The 23,258-nt window shown below is 53.0% G+C and overlaps 1 protein-coding gene across 1 annotated transcript; it reads left to right on the forward strand.

Annotated features, from left to right (window-relative positions):
- The first annotated feature begins 1,816 nt into the window (after positions 1 to 1,816).
- LOC135999880 (olfactory receptor 14J1-like) lies at positions 1,817 to 17,883 on the forward strand. The gene is made up of 4 exons (XM_065653452.1): positions 1,817 to 2,360; positions 11,156 to 11,211; positions 11,730 to 11,822; positions 17,791 to 17,883. Exons 1-4 carry the CDS (start codon positions 1,817 to 1,819, stop codon positions 17,881 to 17,883), a joined length of 786 nt encoding a protein of 261 aa, XP_065509524.1.
- The last annotated feature ends 5,375 nt before the right edge of the window (positions 17,884 to 23,258 follow it).

Here is a 23,258-nt window from a genome sequence, read left to right on the forward strand (position 1 = left end):
GGCAGTGCCCTGCAACAGGCAGGGGATCTGTAGAGCCAGGGTGAGGGCACAGAGGGTGGGATGGAGCCTGTGAGCACTGACAGGGAAAAGACATGACACATGGCAACACCTCCCAGGGGGAGAATCTCCAGGCAGCAGGGAAATGATCAGAAATGAGAGGAAACTAAACCCGGAATTGTTATAGGAGGCAAAACACAGAAAACTCCCTGTGATCCCCCACAGTGCAGATCCCTCCTGTAAGCAGCCCCCTCACCTCCTCTCCCACCCAGCAAAGCCTCTGCCCTCAGGGCCGGGGGCTCCAAGGCATGAACCAGCTCCTGTGCAGCCAGAGCTCCAGTTCCCTCTGCAGAGCACAGGGGCTGAGAGCAGCTGCCCGGCAATGCTGGTGTGTGGGAGGTGGCTGCACAGCTGGGGAAGGGTGACGCTGTCTGAGTGCCCGGCTGCCTCTGCCCTGGCCTCTCTCACACCCACCCTCACCGCATTTTCCTTCTTGCTCCACTGCTCTGGGTCGCTGCTGTTGTGATCCGGTTCTTGCTGTCAGGCTCTCTGGGGATGGGAGTTTCAGCTGCAGTCACAGCCTGATCTTGTGGGTCCTTTCCTGCAGGTGTGTCCATGGGAACACGTGTCCCAGCTTTCCTCTGCCCTGTGGGGTGTGGGCAATGCAGTCTGTGGGGCTGGGGAATGAGCCATGTGTGTCCTGGAGTAAATGCGGGGTACTGAGACCTTGGGAAAGGGTTAGTCATGTTGTGGCCTGAGGTGCATCCTTCTGCTCTCAGCAGTGCCTGGTGGCTTTTCAGGGTAACACGGCAGTGTGATCAGCCTCTGTCTCAGAAAGGTGCCAGCCCAGGGCAGCTGGAGCAAGACAGAGGGACAGAGCAGCTGCCCTCACTCTGCACTGACCCACAGGCATTCTCCTGCCTTGCAGGACTCACTCTGTTCTCCCTGAGTGCAGCAGAAATGCTGAGGGTTTCTGACACCCAAGAACACTCTCCAGGGGAATTTCAGGATTGGACTAGATGATCTTTCGACGTCTGTTCCAATCTCTAATACTCTGTAACTCAGTGAAGCTGTAAAAACCTGAAGCTGAAAACATTTCAAAATTCATTTTACCGTCCTGTTTCATTCTCGGTGATAGCGCAGATGCTGACAGGCCCTTCTTCACCAGCAGCAGTTTCAGATGACAACTTTGAACCCCAGGACTGGCCCCTGCCCCCCGTTCCCATGACCCCCTGCTGCAGAGCAGGGCTGACTCCTGGGCAGCCAGCGGGCACAGGCCCTGTTCCTCACGGCACCTCCAGCCAGCACCACCCAGGGCTCAGCCACGGAGCTGAAGGAAGGCCTGGAAAAGGACAAGGGGGTGTGGAGCAGGGGAGGGTGTGTGAGAAATGGCTTTGATTTTGCTCAGAGAAGTCTCCCCTAACGTGTTACTTTCATTCCCTCCTCTGACAGTGTCCATGCCCAGAGCCAGCAAATGTCCAACAGCAGCTCCATCACCCAGTTCCTCCTCCTGGCATTCTCAGACACACGGGAGCTGCAGCTCTTGCACTTCTGGCTCTTCCTGGGCATCTACCTGGCTGCCCTCCTGGGCAACGGCCTCATCATCACCACCATAGTCTGTGACCAGCACCTGCACATCCCCATGTACTTCTTCCTGCTCAACCTCGCCCTCCTCGACCTGGGCTCCATCTCCACCACTGTCCCCAAGTCCATGGCCAACTCTCTGTGGGACACCAGGGCCATCTCTTACACAGGATGTGTTGCACAGCTATTCTTGTTTCTCTTCTCCATTTCAACAGAGTATTTTCTTCTCACAATCATGTCCTACGACTGCTACATTGCCATCTGCAAACCCCTGCACTACGGGACCCTCCTGGGCAGCAGAGCTTGTGTCCACATGGCAGCAGCTGCCTGGGCCACTGGGTTTCTCACTGCTCTGCTGCACACGGCCAATACATTTTCACTGCCACTGTGCAAGGGCAATGCCCTGGACCAGTTCTTCTGTGAAATCCCCCAGATCCTCAAGCTCTCCTGCTCAGATGCCTACATCAGGGAAGCTGGGCTTCTTGCACTTGGTATATTAGTAGTATTTGTGTGTTTTGTTTTCATTGTGCTGTCCTATGTACAAATCTTCAGGGCCGTGCTGAGGATCCCCTCTGAGCAGGGACGCCACAAAGCCTTTTCCACGTGCCTCCCTCACCTGGCCGTGGTCTCCCTGTTTGTCAGCACTGGTGCATTTGCCTACCTGAAGCCCCCCTCCATCTCCTCCCCATCACTGGATCTGGTGGTGTCAGTTCTTTACTCTTTGGTGCCTCCAGCAGTGAACCCCCTCATCTACAGCATGAGGAACCAGGAGCTCAAGGGTGCTCTGAGGAAACTGATGACTGGATTATTTTCTGAAGCAGTAAACTGCCCATCATCTTCTGCATAACAGTTACAGTGTAAATTGTTGCAAGCCCAGCCCGTTTTCTGTATTTTATGTTGCCGCTTGTGGTTTTTCACTTGATAATATTGTCATCCCCTTTCCAATTCACTCTCTTCTTTGTTTACTGAGGGGCTGTGTAAATGAGCAGCTTTGCTGTATCTGTGTTTAAACAAATTAAAAGGCCTCACAGACTCTAGTTTTTACTGAGATCCTTTCACCAAGTTGTGTTTGGAGCTGCAGGGACAGTTCCTGTGCATGGGTGGAGGGGAAAAGAGTCCAGCCTGGCAGCCCTGCCAGGGAGCAGCAGCGCTTGGCCTTCCAGAGCTGTTCTCGTTGCACTCCCACACTCTCCTTCTCATCCCTTGTGTTGGTGCAAGGCCTGAGTGCTCTGGCAGCCTGGTCACCGTCCTGCTGTGTGTGAGTCCTGTGAGCGCAGGCAGGGACAGGCAATGGGCACTTGTGGGACAGAGCTGGCCTCAGAACAGCCTTTCCACGAGAAAGGTGAAAGGCTTAGGTCTTCATTCAAACTTTTTCTCAAGAACCTTCTGAGAAACTTGCCTGGAAATTAAAACACCAGGGCACAGCTAAACCGTGCGTGTGTGCAGGGCTGGGCACACAGCAGTGTCCTCTCACAGCCAGGCCTCCTGCCAGAGACCTGCAGGACCAGCAGAGCAGGGTCTGGGCTGTGCCATGTGCACTGGACCCCCAATGCAATCTGCCCCAATCATCATGGACCAATCCCTCACAACCTCCATCTCCAGCACTGGCCTCTCACCCCAGCTCAGAGAGGTTCTTTCTCCCTCCATGGAGAGACACTGAATGAGTGGGTCAGAAGTCCATGTTTGCATTGTACAAATGAGATGTGAGAATGAATGTCATGTACATGAGGCGAGATGAACCCAAGTAAGCACAAATGCTGTCAGATATCCTGGGGGTACCATTTTGCACCTGGGACACGGCAACCCTGGCTGTACAGACAGACTAGAGGACGAGATGCTGGAGAGCAGCTCTGCGGTGAGGGATCTGGGGGTTCTGGTCAATGGCAAGTTGAACATGAGCCACCAGTGTCCCTGGAGCCAAGAGGGACCCGTGTCCTGGTGCATCCAGCACAGCACGGCCAGCCGGGCAGGGAGGGGATTGTCCCGCTCTGCTCTGCGCTGGGGCGGCCTCACCTGGAGCATTCACTGTGTGCAGGGCTGGGGACACAGGATCAAAAGGAGATAAAGCTACTGGAGAGTGTCCAGAAGAGGCTACGAAGTTGGGGAAGGGTTTGGAGGGGGCAGCATCTGAGGAGCAGCTGAAGTCACTGGGTTTGTTCAGCCTGGAGGAGACTGAGATCTCTTGGTGGTCTACATCTTCCTCACAAGAGGAGCTGGAGGGGCAGGAACAGAACTCTTCTCCTTAGTGACCAATGACAGAACCTGAGGGAATGGCAGGAAGATGTGCTGGGAGAGGGTCAGTTGGACATGAGGAAAAGGTTCTTCACCCAGAGGTGCTGGACACTGCAACAGGCTCCCCAGGGAGGTGTCACAGCCCCAACCTGACAGTGTTCAAGAAGAGACTGGACAACGTCCTCAGACGCACGGTGTGAACTGTGGGGTGTCCTGTGCAGGGACAGGAGTTGGACCTGATGATCCTATGGGTCCTTCCAGCTCAGGAAATTCTATGATTCTATGACTTTTTTAGGTTTCTGTTTGGTATTTTCTTTTTCATTATCATAGGTATAATTTTTAATATTGCATATGTTAATTTCAATTGCTTTAATTTAATTTTTAATTTTTTTTTTTTTTTAATTCCAATTACTAAACTCTTTTTTATCTCAACCCACAAGTGTTCTCTACTGTTACCCTTCCGGTTCTCTCCCCCGTCCCGCTGCGGGGAGGGAGCGAGCGGCTGCGTGGGCTCAGTTACCGACTGGGGTTCAACACGACGGTCCTTTCTCCAGCCCTTGTTCCACCCCATGGGCGTCAGGCTCAGGTCCCACACGATCCAACACGTCCTCACCAACCACCGCTCCCCTGCCCACCCTTTGATGTCACACACACACAGTTGCCCTCAGCCCATGGGCCGCCCTGTGAAACGTCCATAAAATGTCACAGCTCCCCGTTGAGCTCATGGAGTCCGTGGCTTTGGGCTCCGTCTGTTCCGTGGGCACTCCGGACAGCACAGGTGTCTGTTCCGTGGGGTCACGGGCACCAAACCCAGCTCGGGTGGGAACCAAGAGGGTCCCCTCGTGTTCAGGGCCCAAAGCGGCATCTGCAGCATCTGCCCGTCCTTTTGAGTGCCCAGAGCCTCCTTCTTGGGGCCCAAATCCTCATGTTCGGGGTCCCAACGTGTCTTTTATCACCCACGGCCTCTGATCAGGGCCCACAGTTTCATGTTTGGGTGGAGCTCGTTGCCTGGCAACAACCAACCGGAAGTCTATGGGGAGTCAGGGGACCCAGGACAGCCAATGGCCTTTGAGGAGGCGGGGCAAGTCATGTGATTGATAGGTAACCAGCCAATCCAGCTTTGAGGCCTGCAGGAAAGGTGGCGAGAGCTGACCGAGCTGGGCAGCGTTCAGGGGCGGGCCGTGCTGGCTGCACCAATCACGGCTGGCAGGACTGGAGCATATGGATGATTGACAAGTTGTCTGACCCATCACTTGGTAGGGGGGGAAATGAGAAATCCCAGCTGGCCAATCACAGGAAACATTACCTCAGGGCAGGGCGGGCACTGTGGGGGGAGTGACCCCTAAGGCAGCCAATCAGATCCAGGATCACCTCAGGGGAGGAGACTGACAGCCCTCCCGCCCAATGGCAGCGCAGCCCAGGCTGAGGAGGCGGCGGCTCTGCGGGCGGCCAGGCTGAGCTTTGCCGTGGCGCCCGTGGAGCTGCCCCAAGGCTGAGCAGCCCCCGGCCCAGCCCTGGGGCCCTTTTTCCTGCAACTGGGGCCCTGGGGATGTTGTTGCTGCATCTGGCTCAGGTGTGCGTGGGCTGCTCTGGCCTTGTTCTCCTGGGCGGGGGGAAATGGTACCGAAAAGTCGGCAAAAAGGTTCTTTGACACGGTTTGGAAAGTGGTAAAAGCAGCACTTTTGTTACAGCGCCGGACACTCGGAAGATTGCTCCTCTGATCGAGCGTGTGTGTGATTCGCACTTCTTGGTATTTCTTACATACACCTATTGCATATTCATGTGTTTCTCCTGCTTAGTTAATGCATCAAACATCAATTATTTCCATAACACCGCCATAACTTTGCTGAAGTCCATCCTTGGTACTCGAGACGCTTCATCAGGGTCTCTGGTGTCCCCGGTTTCTCCCCAGCTGCTGCCCCCCCGGTGTCGGCTTCTTGACCTGATTGCTTGATTGTGCATTTTCCCCTCTTGCTGTCTTTTTGTCCTTTTTTTTCTTTCCTTTCTGTTCTGTTCCCGGTCCCATCTTTTCTCACTGTATCCCCCTGTCCAGCTGCTGCCCCTTCTTTCCTCTCTCTCTTGCTCTGTTTTTCCTCTCTCCATCTCTCTGTCCCACTGCCCACCACAGTTGTTTATTCCTTCAGTGCTGTCCCGCCCCCTGTTCCTTTGCCCTTTCTCTGTCACTCCATCCCAGTCCCGGTGTATTTTTAATTTGTTTTTTCATCTCAGTCCTGAACCATTACTACATTTTTCTTCTTCCACCCCTTTGTCCTGCTCCCTGCCCCTGTCTTTGTCTCTCCTTCCCTTTGTTCTGCTGCCCATCTCATTTTCCCTTCCTGCTCCAGCTCTCTGTCCTGCTCCCTGCCCCTCTCATTCCCTCTCTGTTTCTCTGCCCTTCTCCCTGTCTGTCCCCCGCTCTGTTTTGCTGTCCTGCTCCCTCTGTAGTTTTTCCACTCTCTCTGTCACTCTCTCCTGCTCCCTATCACTTTCATTTCTCACTCCATCTCTGTCCTGCAGCCCAAAGCTGCTTTTTGGTCTCCATCTCTGCCCTGCTGCCCAGCCCAGGCCTTTTTACCTCTATCCGTGCCCTGCTGCCTGTCTCTTCTTTTTGTCTTTCCCTTTGTGCTCCCTCCATGACCCTTTTTTCTCTGTCTGTGTTCCCCTGTCCTGCTCCCTGTCTTTGTGTTTCTCTGACCATCCTTGTCCTGCTCCCTTTCCTTCTTTCTTTCTTTCTCTCCCTCTCCCATGTCCCTCTTCATCTCTTTTTTTCTCTTCTGTCTTTCTCCCTGTTCCTGCTGATTGTTTCTCCATGTATATCCTGTTCCCTGCCCCTTTTATCCTCTCACTGTCCCTCTGTCCTGCTGCCTGTCCCCATCTTTTCTGTCTTTATTCTTGCCCCGCTGCCTGTCCCATTGCTTCTGGCAATCGACCCCTGTCCAGCTGGCTCTGCCTTTTATTTTTTGTCTCTTCCTCTTTGCTGCTTCTCAGCCCTCCTTTCCTCTTCCTCCAGCTCACTGTGCGTTTTCTCCCTTTGTGAGTCACTTCATCCCCATCTGACCTTTGCTTTCTTTCTCAGTCGCTTTGTTCTGCTCTCTCTCCTTCCTTTTCTCCATCTGTACATCCCCCTCCCTGTCCCTGTCTTTCTCTACCCAACTTTCCTTCTTCTCCTTCCCATCCCCTTGTCCCTCTGTCCTGCTCCTCCACCCTCCTCTTTCTTCCTCCCTGTCTCATTGTGGCTCCTCGTCCCTATTTCTCTTGATCTCTCCATCTCTCCAGCCTTTTCCCTGTGTGTTTCTTTCTCTCCGGGCTCCTTTATCTTCTCTCTTGTCTGATTTGTCTCTTTCTAGTCCTCTGTCCTTCTCCCCAGCAGCTCCAACTGAATGACCAGGTGTCGCTGTGCTCTGGTATTTGCTGAGCACTGCCCTGGGGAAGATCTGTGTCTGTAGGGCTGGGGATCATTTAGGAGCTGGTCTCCTCCTGCAGACGGCAGAGCCGGGTGTAGTTGTGGCAGAGGTTGTTCTCAGCTGCTGCTCTGTGCAGCTTGGGGAAAGAGCCGGCTGGGGACCTTCTTTTGAAGGAAGGTTTCTTATTCTGCACTCACTGCTCCTCGGGACCCTGCACAGGAGCCGTGTCGGGGTCTGCAGGGACTCGTGGGACCTGCTGTGATTCCTTGTGAATGTGAACTGAACTTGTCCTGGTGTCCTCCAATGAAACCAGACTGACTGTGAATGTTTTTCTGACCAGCTCCAGTGTCAACCTACATGCTCGGTGCGAAACAACAAGAGACCTTGTGCTGTTTTCCAGATGTCAGTGGCTGCAAATCAGCTGAGAACATCATTGCCTTAGGTAACGGGGCAGGTGGTCTGTGATCAGGGCTGTGGACTTGCATGGCGCTGCTTTCATGAATGTTTTCTGGTCTTGCCACTTCAAAGCCCTTCCATTTCCTTGAGATTTTAAGATGGCATTTCTTATTCTGAGGTTCAGACTGGAGTTGGACTTAATGTTGAGTGGCTGATATAATGGGCTCCATAAAATAAGAACAAGAATCTTGCTTTTTTGTGGTGGTTTTTTTTTTTCTCACACCATCTGAACTTCAGTAAGCAAGAGGAAGAGTGGTTGACAGAGTCTGTTTTCTGAGAGTAACATGTTCCTTTACCTTTCCAGTCTTTCTATGGCGAAGGATTTCTGCCCTTGCAGAGAGGACTGCAAAACCCGCTGCTGTCAGGTTGGACTTTGCCTCCCAACGTGGTGCAGCCTCTTCCATTGTGACATCACTCACTGCCGTTGATGTCACAAAGCAGCATCAGCGCTGAGGTCGGCACAGCAGGGTATAAAAGCAGGGGTCTCCCTGCGCCTTTGTCACTCTCGATCTTGAGGGAACTGAGATCGCAGAGCTTTTGGTTCACTCGTGAGCAAGTCAGATGCTTGTTACCTGCACCTCAGCAGGTACCAAGAGGCAGATGGAAAAGGTTGAAGGTCTGAACAGGTATGTTTGAAAAATCCTCCTCCCCTTTGCCCAGGAGTGTTTTCAACCTCATCAGCTGGGGTGGGTGGAGGGTGGACAGGAGAGGAACACAAGGGCAGCCTGAGAGCTCGCTCTGGAGCTGGTGGAAGGCAGCAGCCGCCTTTCAGCCTCTTCATGACCACAGGGGCAAGGCCCAGAAAGCCTTTGATCTCTGCAGAATGAGGGACAGGTCTATTTTGGATCACATGGAGGGAGTCCCAAGCAGTGGCCCCGATACAGCCTGCCGTAGGGGCACAGGCTGAACCTTCTCTTGAGAGGGTGGAGAACAGGATCAGCACAAGTGCCCATCAGATGCTGGGCAGCAGAAACAGCGTTCGTCATGTGCCTTCCATTTCCAAAGAATACCTGTCCAGCCCCACAGACGGGAAGTGTGGCCACAGCTCTTGTTGCAACTCCTGCTCTTAGTCCAGAGTCAATCTTGAGCCCTTTGTCCCTAACAAAACAATTGCTGCCATGACAAATCCCTCACTGGTTCAGCTGGTGACAACCCCAGCAGTGACTCGAGCTGGTGCAGGACCAAGCCAACGCACACGCCAGGAACGCCAGGCTCAAGGGCTGCAGTCCCTGCTGCTGCTCTCCAGTCTGCTGCTGATCTGCACGGGAACCGCCAGCTTCACCAGCCTTTTCCTCCTTGTTGCTCTGCAGGAAGATGAAGGCAGTGAAGGCAACAATCCTGGTGCTGCTTCTGGGCCTGTTCTCTCTTGGTGAGTCTCTGCAGAGCTCTGACCTGAGGATGGTGCTTTAGGATGTACTCAGGGCTCCATCCTGTCCTGTTCTGCTTCCCCCGCTGTGACCAGAGGAGCTCAGCTGAGAGCAGAAAGTCCCCGACAGAGCTGTGCCAGTCCCTGCTCCAGCGGGATGGGTGTGGGGGTGAGGAAGGGGTGACTTGCCTTCCCCAGGAGGGCTAAGCCAGTTCTCTTCAGCTGAGGGAGAGGCCATGGCTGAGCTCTCCTGCCCCAGGGGGATGAAAATCTTCTGCAGGACAAGGAGCACAGTCCAGGGCAGGGAACGCCCATCTCTTGCGGAGCCCGTATGCCATGATGGCCACTGTCAAAGACAATAAGAGGAGAGACAACGATGGCACTTGGGAGAGACACAGAAAGGGGAGAGGGCAGCCCAAGGCACAACCCAGCCTTAGACCAAGTTCTAAGCTCTGGTGTGTGTCTCACAGGTGTTTTCCATGTGGGACGACTTGGCGCCTTATCACTCTGGAGCACTGCAGCGGAATTAGGAGACCTGATCGAAACTCAACCCCTGCCAGACCAGCTCCGTAAGCTCCAGGAACAGCTTTACAATCTGCGCTGGAGCGCAAAGGATGTGGCTGAGCGGGCTCTCCATGAAGGCGTGAAGCAGGGAAGGCTCCCAGGCTTTACCGGACGGGTAAGGGCACAAGGCAGAAGGATCTCCTCAGGGGTTTTATCCTCCCTCCGGCACGTATCCTACTCCATTCCCTGTCACAGCCAACAGGCTGGTGCTGCTGGAACAAGTGCTGTCATGGCCACGCTTCCTTGTCTGTCTGTGCTGCCTGGCCTGGGGCCTCTCCACGGGAAAAGCCCCTTCCCGCAGCTCCAGCATTCAGAGCACTGGAGTGAGCAGCCCCCCCTTTCTGATCCCGTCAAGCACAGCAGAACAAATCTGGGAGGCTTCCAGGCAATTTGGGTGTTCCTTCCATCTGATATGGGCCTTGTCCCCATTCACCTTGGCTGGCCTTGCAGGGGAGCTGCTTGCCCCCTTCCTTTTCCTTCCAACAGGCGCTCTCCTTTGTGTTCCTTCCCAGGCGGTTCAGGAGATCATCAATGAAGCCCTGGAGAAGCTGGAAGAAATGCAGGTCCCGATGCCTGATTACGCCCTAAAATCAGCAGGTACCATGACACTGTACAAACAAACCAGTTCCAAAGCGCTTCCTGTCCAGATTGACAAGATGGGCATTGGAACGTGCCCAGGGGTAGGAGAGAAGGGGCGAGAAGTCAAGGGTCACCTTGTGCCCTAACAAGTGCCCCCACTGACAGAGCCTGTAATGGACCAGACTCCATGGGAAGCACAGAAAGCCTGGTTCACATTCTTGTCTTTTTCCACAGCCCCATGACTCCCTGCTGTGTGTTCTAGAGGGGTCATTCCAGTAAGAAAGAGGGGAACCCACTGTAGGACATGGATGACAACTGAGAAGCTTTTTCCAGTCAACAGTGCAATATTCCTCCCAACACTGCCTGATGATTCTGCTCATGTTTTAATTTCCAGGGGCTGCTGTCATTCATTGGAGGACTTCTCCATCCCTCCGGAATGACAAAGCCAAAGTCTTCCTGTACTCCATGCCGGTGATGGATTACATGAGGTCCCCTGAGCTTGTTCTTGAGGTAGGAGCACCAAGAAGCAGTAAAACACAGGTCAGGAGGATGAACCACACATGCTGCTCTAGAGTTGCCTTTCCCCCCGTCTTTGCACCTCGAAGCTTCTTCTCCTGCCTCCTTCTCGCATGGACCTGCTCTCCTCCTGTGTCTCCCTGCTGAGTATTTCCTGTCCCAGAGTGCCCCAGGTTCTCGGTGGGAGCTTCTACCAGGCCAGGCTGCTCCTGCAGTCTGTGTCTGCCCAGTCGCTGTGCAAACTGTCAGCACGGCACAGAAGGAGAATGGCAGAGGTGCCTGCAGAGCTCTGGGAGAGGGCCAGGGCAACCTTCTCCATGTCAATGTAGTTTCTTCTTTGTTCAGCCAGAAAATCATCCTGGAAGCTGCTGGCCCTTCCCAGGAAGTCAAGGACAGGTCTTCATCAAGCTGTCTGTGCCAGTGATTCCCAGAGCAGTCAGCATGGGCCATGTCTCAGGGACAGCGTTCCATGGAGAAAGTATCTCCAGAGCTCCAAAGGATTTTGCTGTCTACGTAAGTGATTTCTCTGGAGTGGGGGGCAGGGGGTTGCACAGCATTTCTAAGCAGGGGGTGAAGGTGGTTCTAAGAGTGGAGTGGCCTGAAGGTTCCCCCTGGCTCTCAGAACAAACAGACTCCTCGTTGGAGTCGCTCCCTTCCTATCGTATTCCTCTTTTATTCAATGGACCACTTGAAAGGAAGCTTCTGGGGCAAGAGGCTACTCCAGGAGCCATAGGGAAAAGAAGCTGGACAGTGCATGGTCCTAGACCTTCTTGGCTTCCAATGCCAGTGGCATTTGTGATCCTCAGGTTACCTCCCTCTCACTGGGAGCGTCTGCTCCTTTTCTGACCGGCAGCTTGGACTCATGAGTAGGCAAGTGTGGCGTGCTGCCCACCTGCAGCTTCTCATCTTTTCCTTGTGCTCGTGGTCCTTGGACTACGTATCCGAAATAACGCTGTACTTCCCCGACTGAAGTTCAGTCTTGCCATGGTGCATCAAACGCTCTTGTTTCCTCCACCTCTATCCTTCTGTAGGGCTTCAAGGAAGAACACGATAAGCAAGGAACATTCCTGGGACAGTTCACCTTCCTGGCGACGCTGAATCCCAGTCAGACCTTCCAGCTGAAGGTATGGGGACAAAGAGGGGGGAGAACTGTAGGAGAGGAGGAGAAATGCAGCTGGATGGGGAGAGGTTTCCCTGCCAAAGGGCTACAGGCAGCCCTGTACTTGAACGTGTGCCATGCTGGCCTTTCTTCTGATTTAACTTGACTGTCTGGACCCCAAGTACACACAAGAGGCCACATCCCGTAGGATGCACGACTGCTGCTCTGCCAGTTAAAGACCAGAAATACTGGGCTTCCTGAGGATTCTGTTGGTGCTGGCAGTGAGCAGTGACAGGCAGGCCATTCTGTTTCCTTGGCTTTCTAGAGAAGACAATGAGCTATTTTCCTGACACCACCACTGGGTCTTCTGACTGTGGAAGCCTGTGCCCCAAAGCAGGCGAGAGCTTTCCAGAGTATTTGCTGAGGCATCTGGGTGCTGCTTCTTCCTTTACTAGTTCTCATGGCCCAATGAGGTAGAGCAGGATAAGAACATCTTGCCCACGACAGGTCCAAAGCCCTCGCGGGGCAGCTGGAAGGAAGCTGTTGAACGAGGTCGTCGCTGCGGCACTTCTGTCAGTGGTCACGTACCAGAGAGGAAAAGGCGACTCATTTCTTCTTGTCGTTTCAGAACGAGCTCCCTGGGGTCGTGAATTACATCCAGCTGCAAGTGCTGAGCAACTGGGGCCACCCGGAGCACACCTGCCTGTATCGGTTCAGGGTGCACGGTGATCCGCCCAACGACGGGGGAGAGGTGCCAGTTTCATCTATCAATAAATTCCATTAATGTTCACCAAGTCGAGTTCCAGTCTGCTTTGCCTGTGATGCTGACTGGTCCTCCCTGAGCTAACTGCAGCTCTCCGTCCTTCTCTGAACCCATCAGCTTATGGGAGACTTCAGGAGTCCACAGCAAGATTTTCCTTATTAGGGAAAACAGGAAAACTCAGTCACAAATCTGCAGAAAGCCTGACATCCACATGCTTGCTGCCTCCACAGGAACATCAGCAAGGCCCTGCCTGTACACCAAAGATTAAATTAATGGACAGTTTTCCTGTGCAGGAAGCAACTAAGGATCGCCTGAGTGGAACCATCTGTTGTTACCTGTTTTCACAAGAGGCCGATGCTGCTTCGGCGTCCATTTTTCAGTGTTTTGCCAGTGAGAATATGGGAGTGTGTTTTTTTCTAAGAAGGAAACCTTAACTGGAAAGTTGGTTCGTGCCTCATTTGCCTCTCTGTGCCTATAATCGAATTAATAGCTCAGGAACTGTTACAGAGTGATTAGCAAAGCAAATTCAGGACACTTCAGAGATCCCATAACCACATGAGTCCGCCTTTCCTTTTGACCCCGAGTTCCCCAACCCCAAGGCAGGAGCAGGCAGGGCAGTCGTTTCCTCGAGTCACACCACGGCGGAGAGAGCAGCAACAGCGCTTGGCACCCAGGGCTGGCAACAGCAATTTGTGCTCTGAGCTGGGGCTTAGTCCATGTGCAAGCCCAGCACGGATCCAGACACCAAACTGAGGGTGTCAGTTCATCCCCGCTGCCACACACACGCTGCACCTTCTTCCATCTTCTGTTTTCCAGCCCCTTCCACCTCTACCCAACCCTAGGACTAACCCATGTCCCTAATTACCTCCAGTCTAAACCTCCCCTGGCACAACTTGAGGCCATTTCCTCTTGTCCTATCACTTGCTCCTTGGGAGAAGAGACCAACACCCCCCATGCTCCAACCTCCTTTCAGGCAGTTGTAGACAGCGATCAGGTCTCCCCTCAGCCTCCTGTTCTCCAGGCTGAACCCACCACTTCCCTCAGCCACTCCTCATCACACTTGTGCTCCGGGCCCTCAGCAGCTTTGTCGCCTCCTCTGCACTCTCTCTAGTGCCTCAATGTCCTTCTTCTGATGAGGGGCCCAAAACTGAACACAGGATTCAAGCTGTGGCCTCACCAGCACCGAGCACAGTGGCAACAATAAAGTGTGGCTGATGTTCTGTCTTAACCACGCTCCCTTCCCCACTAAGGAAAAGGAAAAGGAGGAAAAGGGAGAGAGACTTACAAGTTGGATAGATTTAAAAAACAAAACGAGACAAAAATTAAAACTTTCCTCGTAATACTAATAATGAGACAAATAAGGCAAAATATACAAAACCAATATTGTATTTCCCAGAGTAGCCAAAATGCTGCCACAGGGGCTGGTGTCACAGCAGAGGCTGCAGGGAAGACATCAGGAAGTCCTGGACTGGACTCGGCAGTGCACAGGAACTGGATTCAGGGATGCAAGGACTGGAACCAGGATCAGGGTTGCAGGCAGGACAACAGGCAGGCTCCTCTTGAGATGCCAGCCATGGACCAAGAGCCTGAGACCCTTGTGATCTCCCAGCTTTAAACTGTGCATGACGTGGATGGCATGGAACAACTCGGTTTTCAATTGGCGTCACTTGTTCTGTCCAACCCCCCCTGCAAGTACAACCCCCTCACTTATGGGACATAAGAGATTCACCAGCGATGTTGGCTGCTATAGCAATAAGATCTAGTCCTAGGCCTCTTCTGCATACCAGCCCTACTGTTAGCTCAGTAAAACTGTCAATATTGGCCGTTGTCAGCTCTGGAGCAGACAGTGTTTGAAAAACATGCAGCCAACTGCAGAAATATGCAGTTACTTAGAAGAGCTTAAGCTGAAAGGAAAATTCACTAAAAGACAATTAGTCTTGTTTTAACGAAAAGCAGGACAGCCCTCATCACAGTCTGCACCTTCCTCAGAGAGGCAGCAGAGGTGAGGGGCCGATGTCCTGTCTCGGGTGACCAGTGAGAACAGGACAGGTGGAAATGGAATGAGGCTGCGTCAGGGGAAGTTCAGACTGGACATTAGGAGAAAGCTCTTCACTGGAGGGTGGTCGGTCACTGGAACAGGCTCCCCAGGGAAGTGGTCACGGCTCCCAGCCTGTCAGAGGTCAAGGAGTGTCTGGACGATGCTCTTTGTCTTGTGGTTTAGTGTTATGTGGTTGTGCGAGCAGCGGGGAGCTGGACTCATTGATCCTTATGGGGATCTTCTAACTCGAGATATTCTTTGATTCTGTGATGTTCGAGCTCAAGAATAGTCCATCCCAGACCCATTTGTGTGTGTGTGTGTTTGTCTCTTTCTGGGCTAACTGGGGAGATGAGGAGATCTCTGGGAGGGATCTAAACCTTACATGTGTCATATGGATGAATATTTTCCACTAGCACAGTCAAGAGTACAGAGAGACATGGCGGGGTTGGGGAGGTGAGGAGCAGGTTCTCCATACAGTGATGGACCTCAGGCAGACTGCTGCTCCTTCCTGTCCACACCTCCTCAGGGGACACTCTGCAGCAGTATCAATGGGAGAGTGCTCTTTCTGTACCTTCCTCCTTCACTCCACCCTTGAAACTTATCTAATTAAGTGTACAAGTGTTGAAGACCAGATGTACATGATGGAAGCAACAGGGCTCTATGAGTCTTGTGTGATAACTGCCAGTCCCAGGCAGATACCTCAGGTACCCTGGGGGCTCTGGAGGTTTGCACTGGGGGCTTATGGTCAGACCACGGAGCTCTGCCTGAAAACATGACAACTGCTCTCAGTTCTTCAAAAAACAAACAAACAAACAATACAAAACCACAACTTACTCATCAGCTGAAATGATTCAATGTTTTAAATAAAATGTCCATGAATTTCTGTCCTGCCAAAATATGGATTTTTACAATATGTATGAATTGCAGGAGAAGAAATATTGTAGTTACCCTGTGCTTGTATTTCCAGAACTCTGCCTATGAGAGTGTGTATTTAATCCCCCTGAACATCCAGGTGTTTCTACCTGTCCTTATTCAACCCACCATGTCTGCAGTCGTCTCTTCAGAAGCCTGTCTGGACATTTGCACTTTCCACTGTTCTCCAGAGGTTCTTCCTCCTCTCACTCTTTGCTCATTCAGATCCCTCTCACCTCTCTCCATGGTTTGAGCTTCAGGCAGGTAAAGCTGAATTGTCTTTCAGCCATTGCTCTCATACTCCCTGTAGGCAACTCTTCAGTTGTGGTGATGGACCTCACTGGAAGTTGCTTAAACTAGCGATAGAGTATATTTTATTCTTCATTATGTTGTGCTGTGTTTTCTTTCTCATTTTCTTTTTTGCTTTTGCCAATTAAAAAATCCTCTTTGTGCCTATTTAAATCCAGATCTCTAAGGAAAGCATGCAGTAATTCATGGAGAGAAGCTGTAAAATCAGGTGCAAACTTGAGTAGAGAATCTGATGTAAAGAAAAGTGATGTAACTGCCAGGGGGCCAATGAGCAAAACAGGGAGGTTGGAGATGTGAGGAACAAGGGTGGCCATCCCGTGTCTGGCCTCAATGGACTGCTTTTCCCACCTGTCCAACTTCCTCAGGAGACACTCTGCACCAGTATCCATGGGATCCCATTCTTCTCTCACTTGTTTGCAGTACTCATCCTAAATATCCTCTTTACCTGCCCCCCTGAAACCTCTCTAATTAGCTCTATAATTCTTCAATACTTGAAGAAAATGATGGAAAAGACATGGCTTGTCAGGTCTTGGGGCATTTTAATGAGCCCATAGTGTATTTGAGGCTGAGACCATAAACCTCAGGTACTGAGAAGAGATTCAACAAAGCTCTCAAGGAGCCAAAGGCAAAAGCAAACCCCAAAGTTCCTTGAAGCATTAATGGGCCCCACTGAGGGCTGTTCCTGACAAAGCCTCCCCAGAGGCTCGTTAGAGCAGATAATTGGAGGCTGTGATGACAGGTAGGCTGAGGCCCTATGCAGGTGGCTCTGATGCGCAGAAACCCCTTGGTTTGCTTTCTGAAGCAGAAAGGAGAAGCCCTGACCTCCAGGCAATGGGGAGGGGGATCCTGTCCCTCACACACGGCTCAGGGCTCTTGCTGGGACCGTGGGATGTGGGTGTGCAAGGCCGAGGGAAGGACATGAGGTGACCTTGAGACACTGTCTCTCTCAGAGGCATTCATGGTACCCCAAAGAATAGCTGATGGCATTTCTGCTCACGTACATGATGTGGATGCTGTGCTCTCCTCTGTACAAGGCAAACATGGACTGCTGACCTGCTCGTTTGTGAACAAACTTTCCAAGCTGGTGTGACAGCCCAGGGCTGGAAATGGTGGTTGTGAGGGGCAAGTCCATGACAATTGACCTGAGGCTCCCTCCTCAGGGTGTCCAGTGCACAGGGGCACAGCCCAGACCCTGCTCTGCTGGTCCTGCAGGTCTCTGGCAGGAGGCCTGGCTGTGAGAGGACACTGCTGTGTGCCCAGCCCTGCAGGCCTACAGTTTTTAGCTTTTTCAATCTGTCAGCCACTGTAATGGGAATGTTCTTGAGAGATACTTTGTAGGAAGACATAAACCTTCAGGCCCTGCCCTGAGGAGATCACCTTGCCATCTGGAAAGGCTGCTCTGAGGCCAGCTCTGTCACAGCAGTGCCCATTGCCTGTCCCTGCCTGCGCTCACAGGACTGACACACAGCAGGACGATGACCAGGCTGCCAGAGCACTCAGGCCTTGCCCCAACACAAGGGATGAGAAGGAGAGTGTGGGAGTGGAACGAGAACAGCTCTGGAAGGCCAAGTGCTGGTGGTCTCTGGCAGTGCTGCCAGGCTGGACTCTTTTCCCCTCCACCCATGCACACAGGAACTATCCCCGTAGCTCCAAAAAGGCCTTGGAGTTAGGCTGTCAGCAGAAAAGTATTTGCTGAAGGGCTCTTTATTTTTCTTATACACAGAGAGCACCATTCCTCATTGACACAGACATTCAGTGAGAAAGGAAAAGCAGGCAGTGAATTGCAAAGGGAATTACAACATTATCACAATAAATACAACTAGAGAAAAGTACAGCAGACAGGATGAACCTGCAATGAGTTAGAGTATAACTCTTATGTAGAAGAAGACAGAGACACTTTATAGCTTCAGAAGAAATCCAGTCATCTGTTTCCACACAGCACCCTTGAGCTCCTGGTTCCTCATGCTGTAGATGAGGGGGTTCACTGCTGGAGGCACCAAAGAGTACAGAACAGACATCACCGGATCCAGTGAAGGGGAGGAGATGGAGGGGGGCTTCAGGTAGGCAAATGCACCAGTGCTGACAAACAGGGAGACCACGGCCAGGTGAGGGAGGCACGTAGAAAAGGCTTTGTGCTGTCCCTGCTCAGAGGGGATCCTCAGCACGGCCCTGAAGATCTGCACATAGGACAGCACGATGAAAACAAAACACACAAATACTACTAATATACCAAGTGCAAGAAGCCCAGCTTCCCTGAGGTAGGAGCGTGAGCAGGAGAGCTTGAGGATCTGGGGGATTTCACAGAAGAACTGGTCCAGGGCATTGCCCTTGCACAGTGGCAGTGAAAATGTATTGGCCATGTTCAGCAGAGAAATGAGAAACCCAGAGGCCCAGGCAGCTGCTGCCATGTGGCCACAAGCTCTGCTGCCCAGGAGGGTCCCGTAGTGCAGGGGTTTGCAGATGGCAATGTAGCGGTCATAGGCCATGACCGTGAGAAAAAAATACTCTGTTGAAATGGAAAAGACAAACAAGAATAGCTGTGCAACACATCCTGTGTAAGAGATGGCCCTGGTGTCCCACAGAGAGTTGGCCATGGACTTGGGGACAGTGGTGGAGATGGAGCCCAGGTCGAGGAGGGCGAGGTTGAGCAGGAAGAAGTACATGGGGGTGTGGAGGTGCTGGTCACAGGCTATGGTGGTGATGATGAGGCCGTTGCCCAGGAGGGCAGCCAGGTAGATGCCCAGGAAGAGCCAGAAGTGCAAGAGCTGCAGCTCCCGTGTGTCTGTGAACGCCAGGAGGAGGAACTGGGTGATGGAGCTGCTGTTGGACATTTCCTGGCTCTGGGCATGGACACTGTCAGAGGAGGTAATGAAAGTAACACGTTAGGGGAGACTTCTCTGAGCAAAATCAAAGCATTTCTCAAACACCCTCCCCTGCTCCACACCCCTTGTCCTTTTCCAGACCTTCCTTCAGCTCCGTGGCTGAGCCCTGGGTGGTGCTGGCTGGAGGTGCTGTGAGGAGCAGGGCCTGTGCCCGCTGGCTGCCCAGGAGTCAGCCCTGCTCTGCAGCAGAGGTCATGGGAACGGTGGGCAGGGGCCAGTCCTGGGGTTCAAAGTGAAGAAGGGCCTTTCAGCATCTGCACTATCCCGAGAATGAAACAGGACGGTAAAATGAAATTTGAAATGTTTGGTTTTTTAAAGCTTCACAGAATCACAGAATGTTTGGGATTGGAAGGGACCTCGAAAGATCATCTAGTCCAATCCTGCAACTCCCCTGGAGAGTGTTCTTGGGTGTCAGAAACCTTCAGAATTTCTGCTGCACTCAGGGAGAACACAGCGAGTCCTGCAAGGCAAGAGAATGCCTGTGGGTCAGTGCAGAGTAAGGGCAGCTGCTCTGTCCCTCTGTCTTGCTCCAGCTGCCCTGGGCTGGCACCTTGCTGAGATGGAGGCTGATCACACTGCCGTGTTACCCTGAAAAGCCACCAGGCACTGCTGAGAGCAGAGGTTTGCAGGTTGGAAAAAAGGACAGGTCAGCCTAAGGCTGATGGGTTCAGCAGATGTGGTGCTGCTGCTGTCCATGGGCAGAGGAGTGGCTGAAGGGATGTTCTGAGGCTTCTGGCAGATGTGCTGATCACTCAGAGCTGCAGTTCAAGAGTCTCAGAGACTTGTTAAAACTTGAGAACTCCTTTTGCATTTATTCTTTTCTACACCCCTCTCCCTCTCCCCAGTCTTGGAACAGGAAACGTAAAGCACAGACTCAGGAAAGCTCCTTCTCTTTATAGTAATACCTGTATACATCTTCTCCTTGAAATGTCCAATTGGAAGTAGTCTGAAGTGAGCTGGAACTGTGAGCAGCCCTTACCCATGGAGAACGCAGCAGCAGAAGGACCCTGCCCTGCCAGGGGTCGCTCCTTCCACCCACGGCTTCTCCCCTCAGTGTTGCTGGGATCTCCCCGGGCAGGCTGAGCGCTGACCCTGGCAGGCGGCAGAGTCCCTGCCCCGGCACAGCCCTGGGGTGCAGGGACCCTGCTCTGCAGGACAGCCCTGGGCACCCCTGCCTGCACATTTGCATTTACACCCCACAGCCATCCTTGGGAGAACGCAGCATTCATCTCTTGTCACGCTGACAGTGCAGAAGGCAATCCCTGCTCTGCAGCACATCCTTCTTCTCTGATCAGAGAATCTCTGAGAGTTGTACTTACATCTCTTGCAGGCTCTGCAATGTGACAGCTTTCTGAGATCCTACCAAGATTTGCAGATGCATGCCCTGCAACCACAGGCTTAATATCTGAGAAGATTTTTCTCCAAGTGAGCTCTCATCTGTCCTCCCACTCCAGACTGCGTTTCCCCTCTCTGTGCCTGGCTCCTCTCCCCTCGGTGCTGCAGGCAGAGCCCTCAGCCCTGCTGCGCTTTGCAGAAGAGCTGCTCCTGGGCAGAGCTGTCTTTCTGCAGCGCTGCCACTTGCCATGAGCTCCCTCTGTCCCAGGAGCCCAGCCCAGCTCAGCAGCACAGGAGCAGCCCATGATGTCCCTTTCTCTGGCCCCTCTGGGCTCCCTTGTGGTGTTCCTGGGGCTCTAGGGGCACATTCTTGGAAACGAAATGAAGTAATCAGTAATGTTGATTGTCTCTCTTCTGCAGAGACACCTCTTTCCAGCATTGTTTTCTTTGCATTAAAAAATAAACTGGTATGAGAATCATCTTTTCTTGTCCCATCATTAGACAGGACACCAGGAATGTTACAGCAAAGGATCTAATTTCTCCAAGCTGGGCGAGGAATATCTTCAGTTGAAGGAATTTAGGCATTTTATTCTGGTTTTATACTCCTAGGTCTAGAGAGACATCTAGCAACCTTTGGCCATGTCATGTCTGTGCTCTGAAGCAAAGCCTTTGCACCCATGGGCTCTTGGACACTTGGTACCAGGTTTCCTTGGGGCAGGTCAGAGCTGGGCTGGTGCCACAGCTGGGGTGGTTCAGCCCAGATGGGAGGCAATGTCCTCAGCCAGGGACCTGACTAGGGGAGCTGGAGCTGCCAGTGTTGCAGACAGTGCTGTGACATGGACGGAATAAACTGCCAAGGCAGGGTGGCAGAAGTTAGTTCATCTGGTCTTCAAGGACAGCAGCCTCCAAGCACAGCAACAGTTCAGATCAAAACTCGGTCTAGACCTGTAAGGCAATTCAAGGATCCCCTAATGAGCTGTTACTGCTTCAGGAACAGGTAAAGGAGAAACAAAGACACTGGGTGGCCACTGGTGACTTTAACCAAATAAGGCATGGAGCAAGGACATTGGATATTGTGGTTAGGTAGGAGTAAGGACTAATGTAAAGAAAAGGATATTGCCGTTAGGTAGTGCTAACGACTTGCTTAAAGAAAACGCGCTTTACGCATGCACCGAATAAAGTGCAAAGAAAAGGACACTAAAGAAGAGGAGAAGCCTTCCTCCTGAGGACCACCAGGAGGGGAGAGATGACCACCTAAACCTCTGAGACATGCGCAGAAACCCCAACGCCACGTTAATCTGGGGAAATGAAAGTAGGAGGATACTTCTTGGAAAAGGGAACTTAAGAAAGTATAAAAGACCAAGGGAAAAAGTAAGCGGTGTGCGTGTGGGTGGAAGCGGTGATTCCCCGCACACCCAGCGCTGTTTGCTTGCCTTTTATTACCTAGCCTTTTGCTTTGATATCTGTTAATGAAATGACTGATTCTGATTGAAACTCAACCAGCCTCAAGTCCTGTTTATCACAGAACTAAGGGCTGTGCCCCAGAACATGGCCACTGGGACCCCATTTCTGGGTGTCTGGAAGAGAAGGTGACGGGGTTTACCCAGGGCAGGTTGTGTCTGTCCACCCTCTTTGCTTTCTGTGAGGAAAGGACAGGGTTGCAGGATGTGGGGAGAGCAGTGGTGGTCTGTTACCTGGCAGTCAGCAAGGCATTCAGCATCATGCACCACAATGTTCTCGTGTCCAAGGTAGGATATTATGGTCTGTGTCAGTGTGTAAGTAGAGGGATAAAAACAATCTGGATGGTTGGGCTTGGAAAGGTTCTACAGAAAGAGAGAAACTTCCCAGTCATGAGGACAGTCAAGCACTGGAAGCTGTTTCCCAGGAGTGCACATTCACTCTACCCCAAAAATTACCCAACATGTGTTTGGATAAAGCCCTGAGTAATCTGCTCTGACCCTGCTTTTGAGTGCCCAGAGCCTCCTCCTTGGGGCCCAAATCCTCATGTTCAGGGTCCCAACGTGTCTTTTATCACCCACGGCCTCTGATCAGGGCCCACAGTTTCATGTTTGGGTGGAGCTCGTTGCCTGGCAACAGCCAACCAGAAGTCTCTGGGGAGTCAGTGGACCCAGGACAGCCAATGGCATTTGAGGAGGCGGGGCAAGTCATGTGATTGATATGTAACCAGCCAATCCAGCTTTGAGGCCTGCAGGAAAGGTGGCGAGAGCTGACCGAGCTGGGCAGCGTTCAGGGGTGGGCCGTGCTGGCTGCACCAATCACAGCTGGTGGGAGTGCATCACATGGATGATTGACAAGCGATCTGACCACTCATTTGATGGGAGGAGCCGGGGAAATCCCGGACAGCCAATCAGAGAAAACAGCGCCTCAGGGCAGGGTGGGCCCCAAACCAGGGCAGAGTGACAGCCCAGGCAGCCAATCCCAGGCAGCATCAGCTCAGGCCGGGAGACTGACAGCCCTCCCGACCAATGGCGGCGAAGAGTGATGTGAGCAGGAGGCGGCTCCGCGGGCGGCCAGGCCGAGCTCTGACATGGCGCCCGTCAGGCCTGCCCGAGCTCGAGCAGCCCCGGCCCAGCCCCGGGGCCCCTTCCTCTCTGCCGCCCTCCCCGTCCCTCCCGTCCCCCCGGCCACCCCCATGTTCCAGACCCCGCGTCTCCGTGGCACCACCCGATCACACAGTCGGTATCCCGGACCATGCCGCCGGAACGCAGCCATGGGCCATCCGGCTTCTCGCCGCCACCGCCGACCACGTGCGACCGTCGTGGCCCCCGCTGTCCCCTGGGCCACAGCCCCCGCCGTGGGGCAGAGGCCCCACCAGACCCAGCACCCGCCATCCTGACAGGGGCTGAGGAGGCCCCCGCGTCTAAGAAGCTTCATCTCTCCTCTGCCTCGTGGATGGTGGGAAATGCCCCGTGGCGCTGGTTACAGCAATGGAAGCAGAGCCGCTGGCAGCGCAGAGCCCAACCCATCGGGGCTGCTGAATCCTGGTGAGATATCGCTGCCCGGCTGGAGAACCTGCCAGTGAGAGTGCGCCACGTAGAAGCTCATGTGCCCGAGAGTCGGTCACTGAAGAACCTGATCCGAACAACCAGCTGGGGGATCGAGGTGCTGAGATTAAAGTGTCTGAGGTAGATTTGCACTGGCAAGATGAAGGTGAATTATTGATGGCCTATTGGGCCCACAGTGCCTCAGGTCATCAAGGAA

Source organism: Caloenas nicobarica, chromosome 30, assembly GCF_036013445.1.
Source record: "Caloenas nicobarica isolate bCalNic1 chromosome 30, bCalNic1.hap1, whole genome shotgun sequence".
NCBI lineage: Eukaryota > Metazoa > Chordata > Aves > Columbiformes > Columbidae > Caloenas > Caloenas nicobarica.

What these genes read in the sequence shown, in the direction of transcription:
- LOC135999880 (XM_065653452.1), top strand. Translation starts at nt 1,817, where the DNA reads ATGTCCTACGACTGCTACATTGCCATCTGCAAACCCCTGCACTACGGG. An exon ending in GAGGAACCAGGAGCTCAAGG is followed by an intron (nt 2,361 to 11,155) that starts GTGCTCTGAGGA and finishes GCCATGTCTCAG; the next exon opens with GGACAGCGTTCCATGGAGAA. An exon ending in CAAAGGATTTTGCTGTCTAC is followed by an intron (nt 11,212 to 11,729) that starts GTAAGTGATTTC and finishes ATCCTTCTGTAG; the next exon opens with GGCTTCAAGGAAGAACACGA.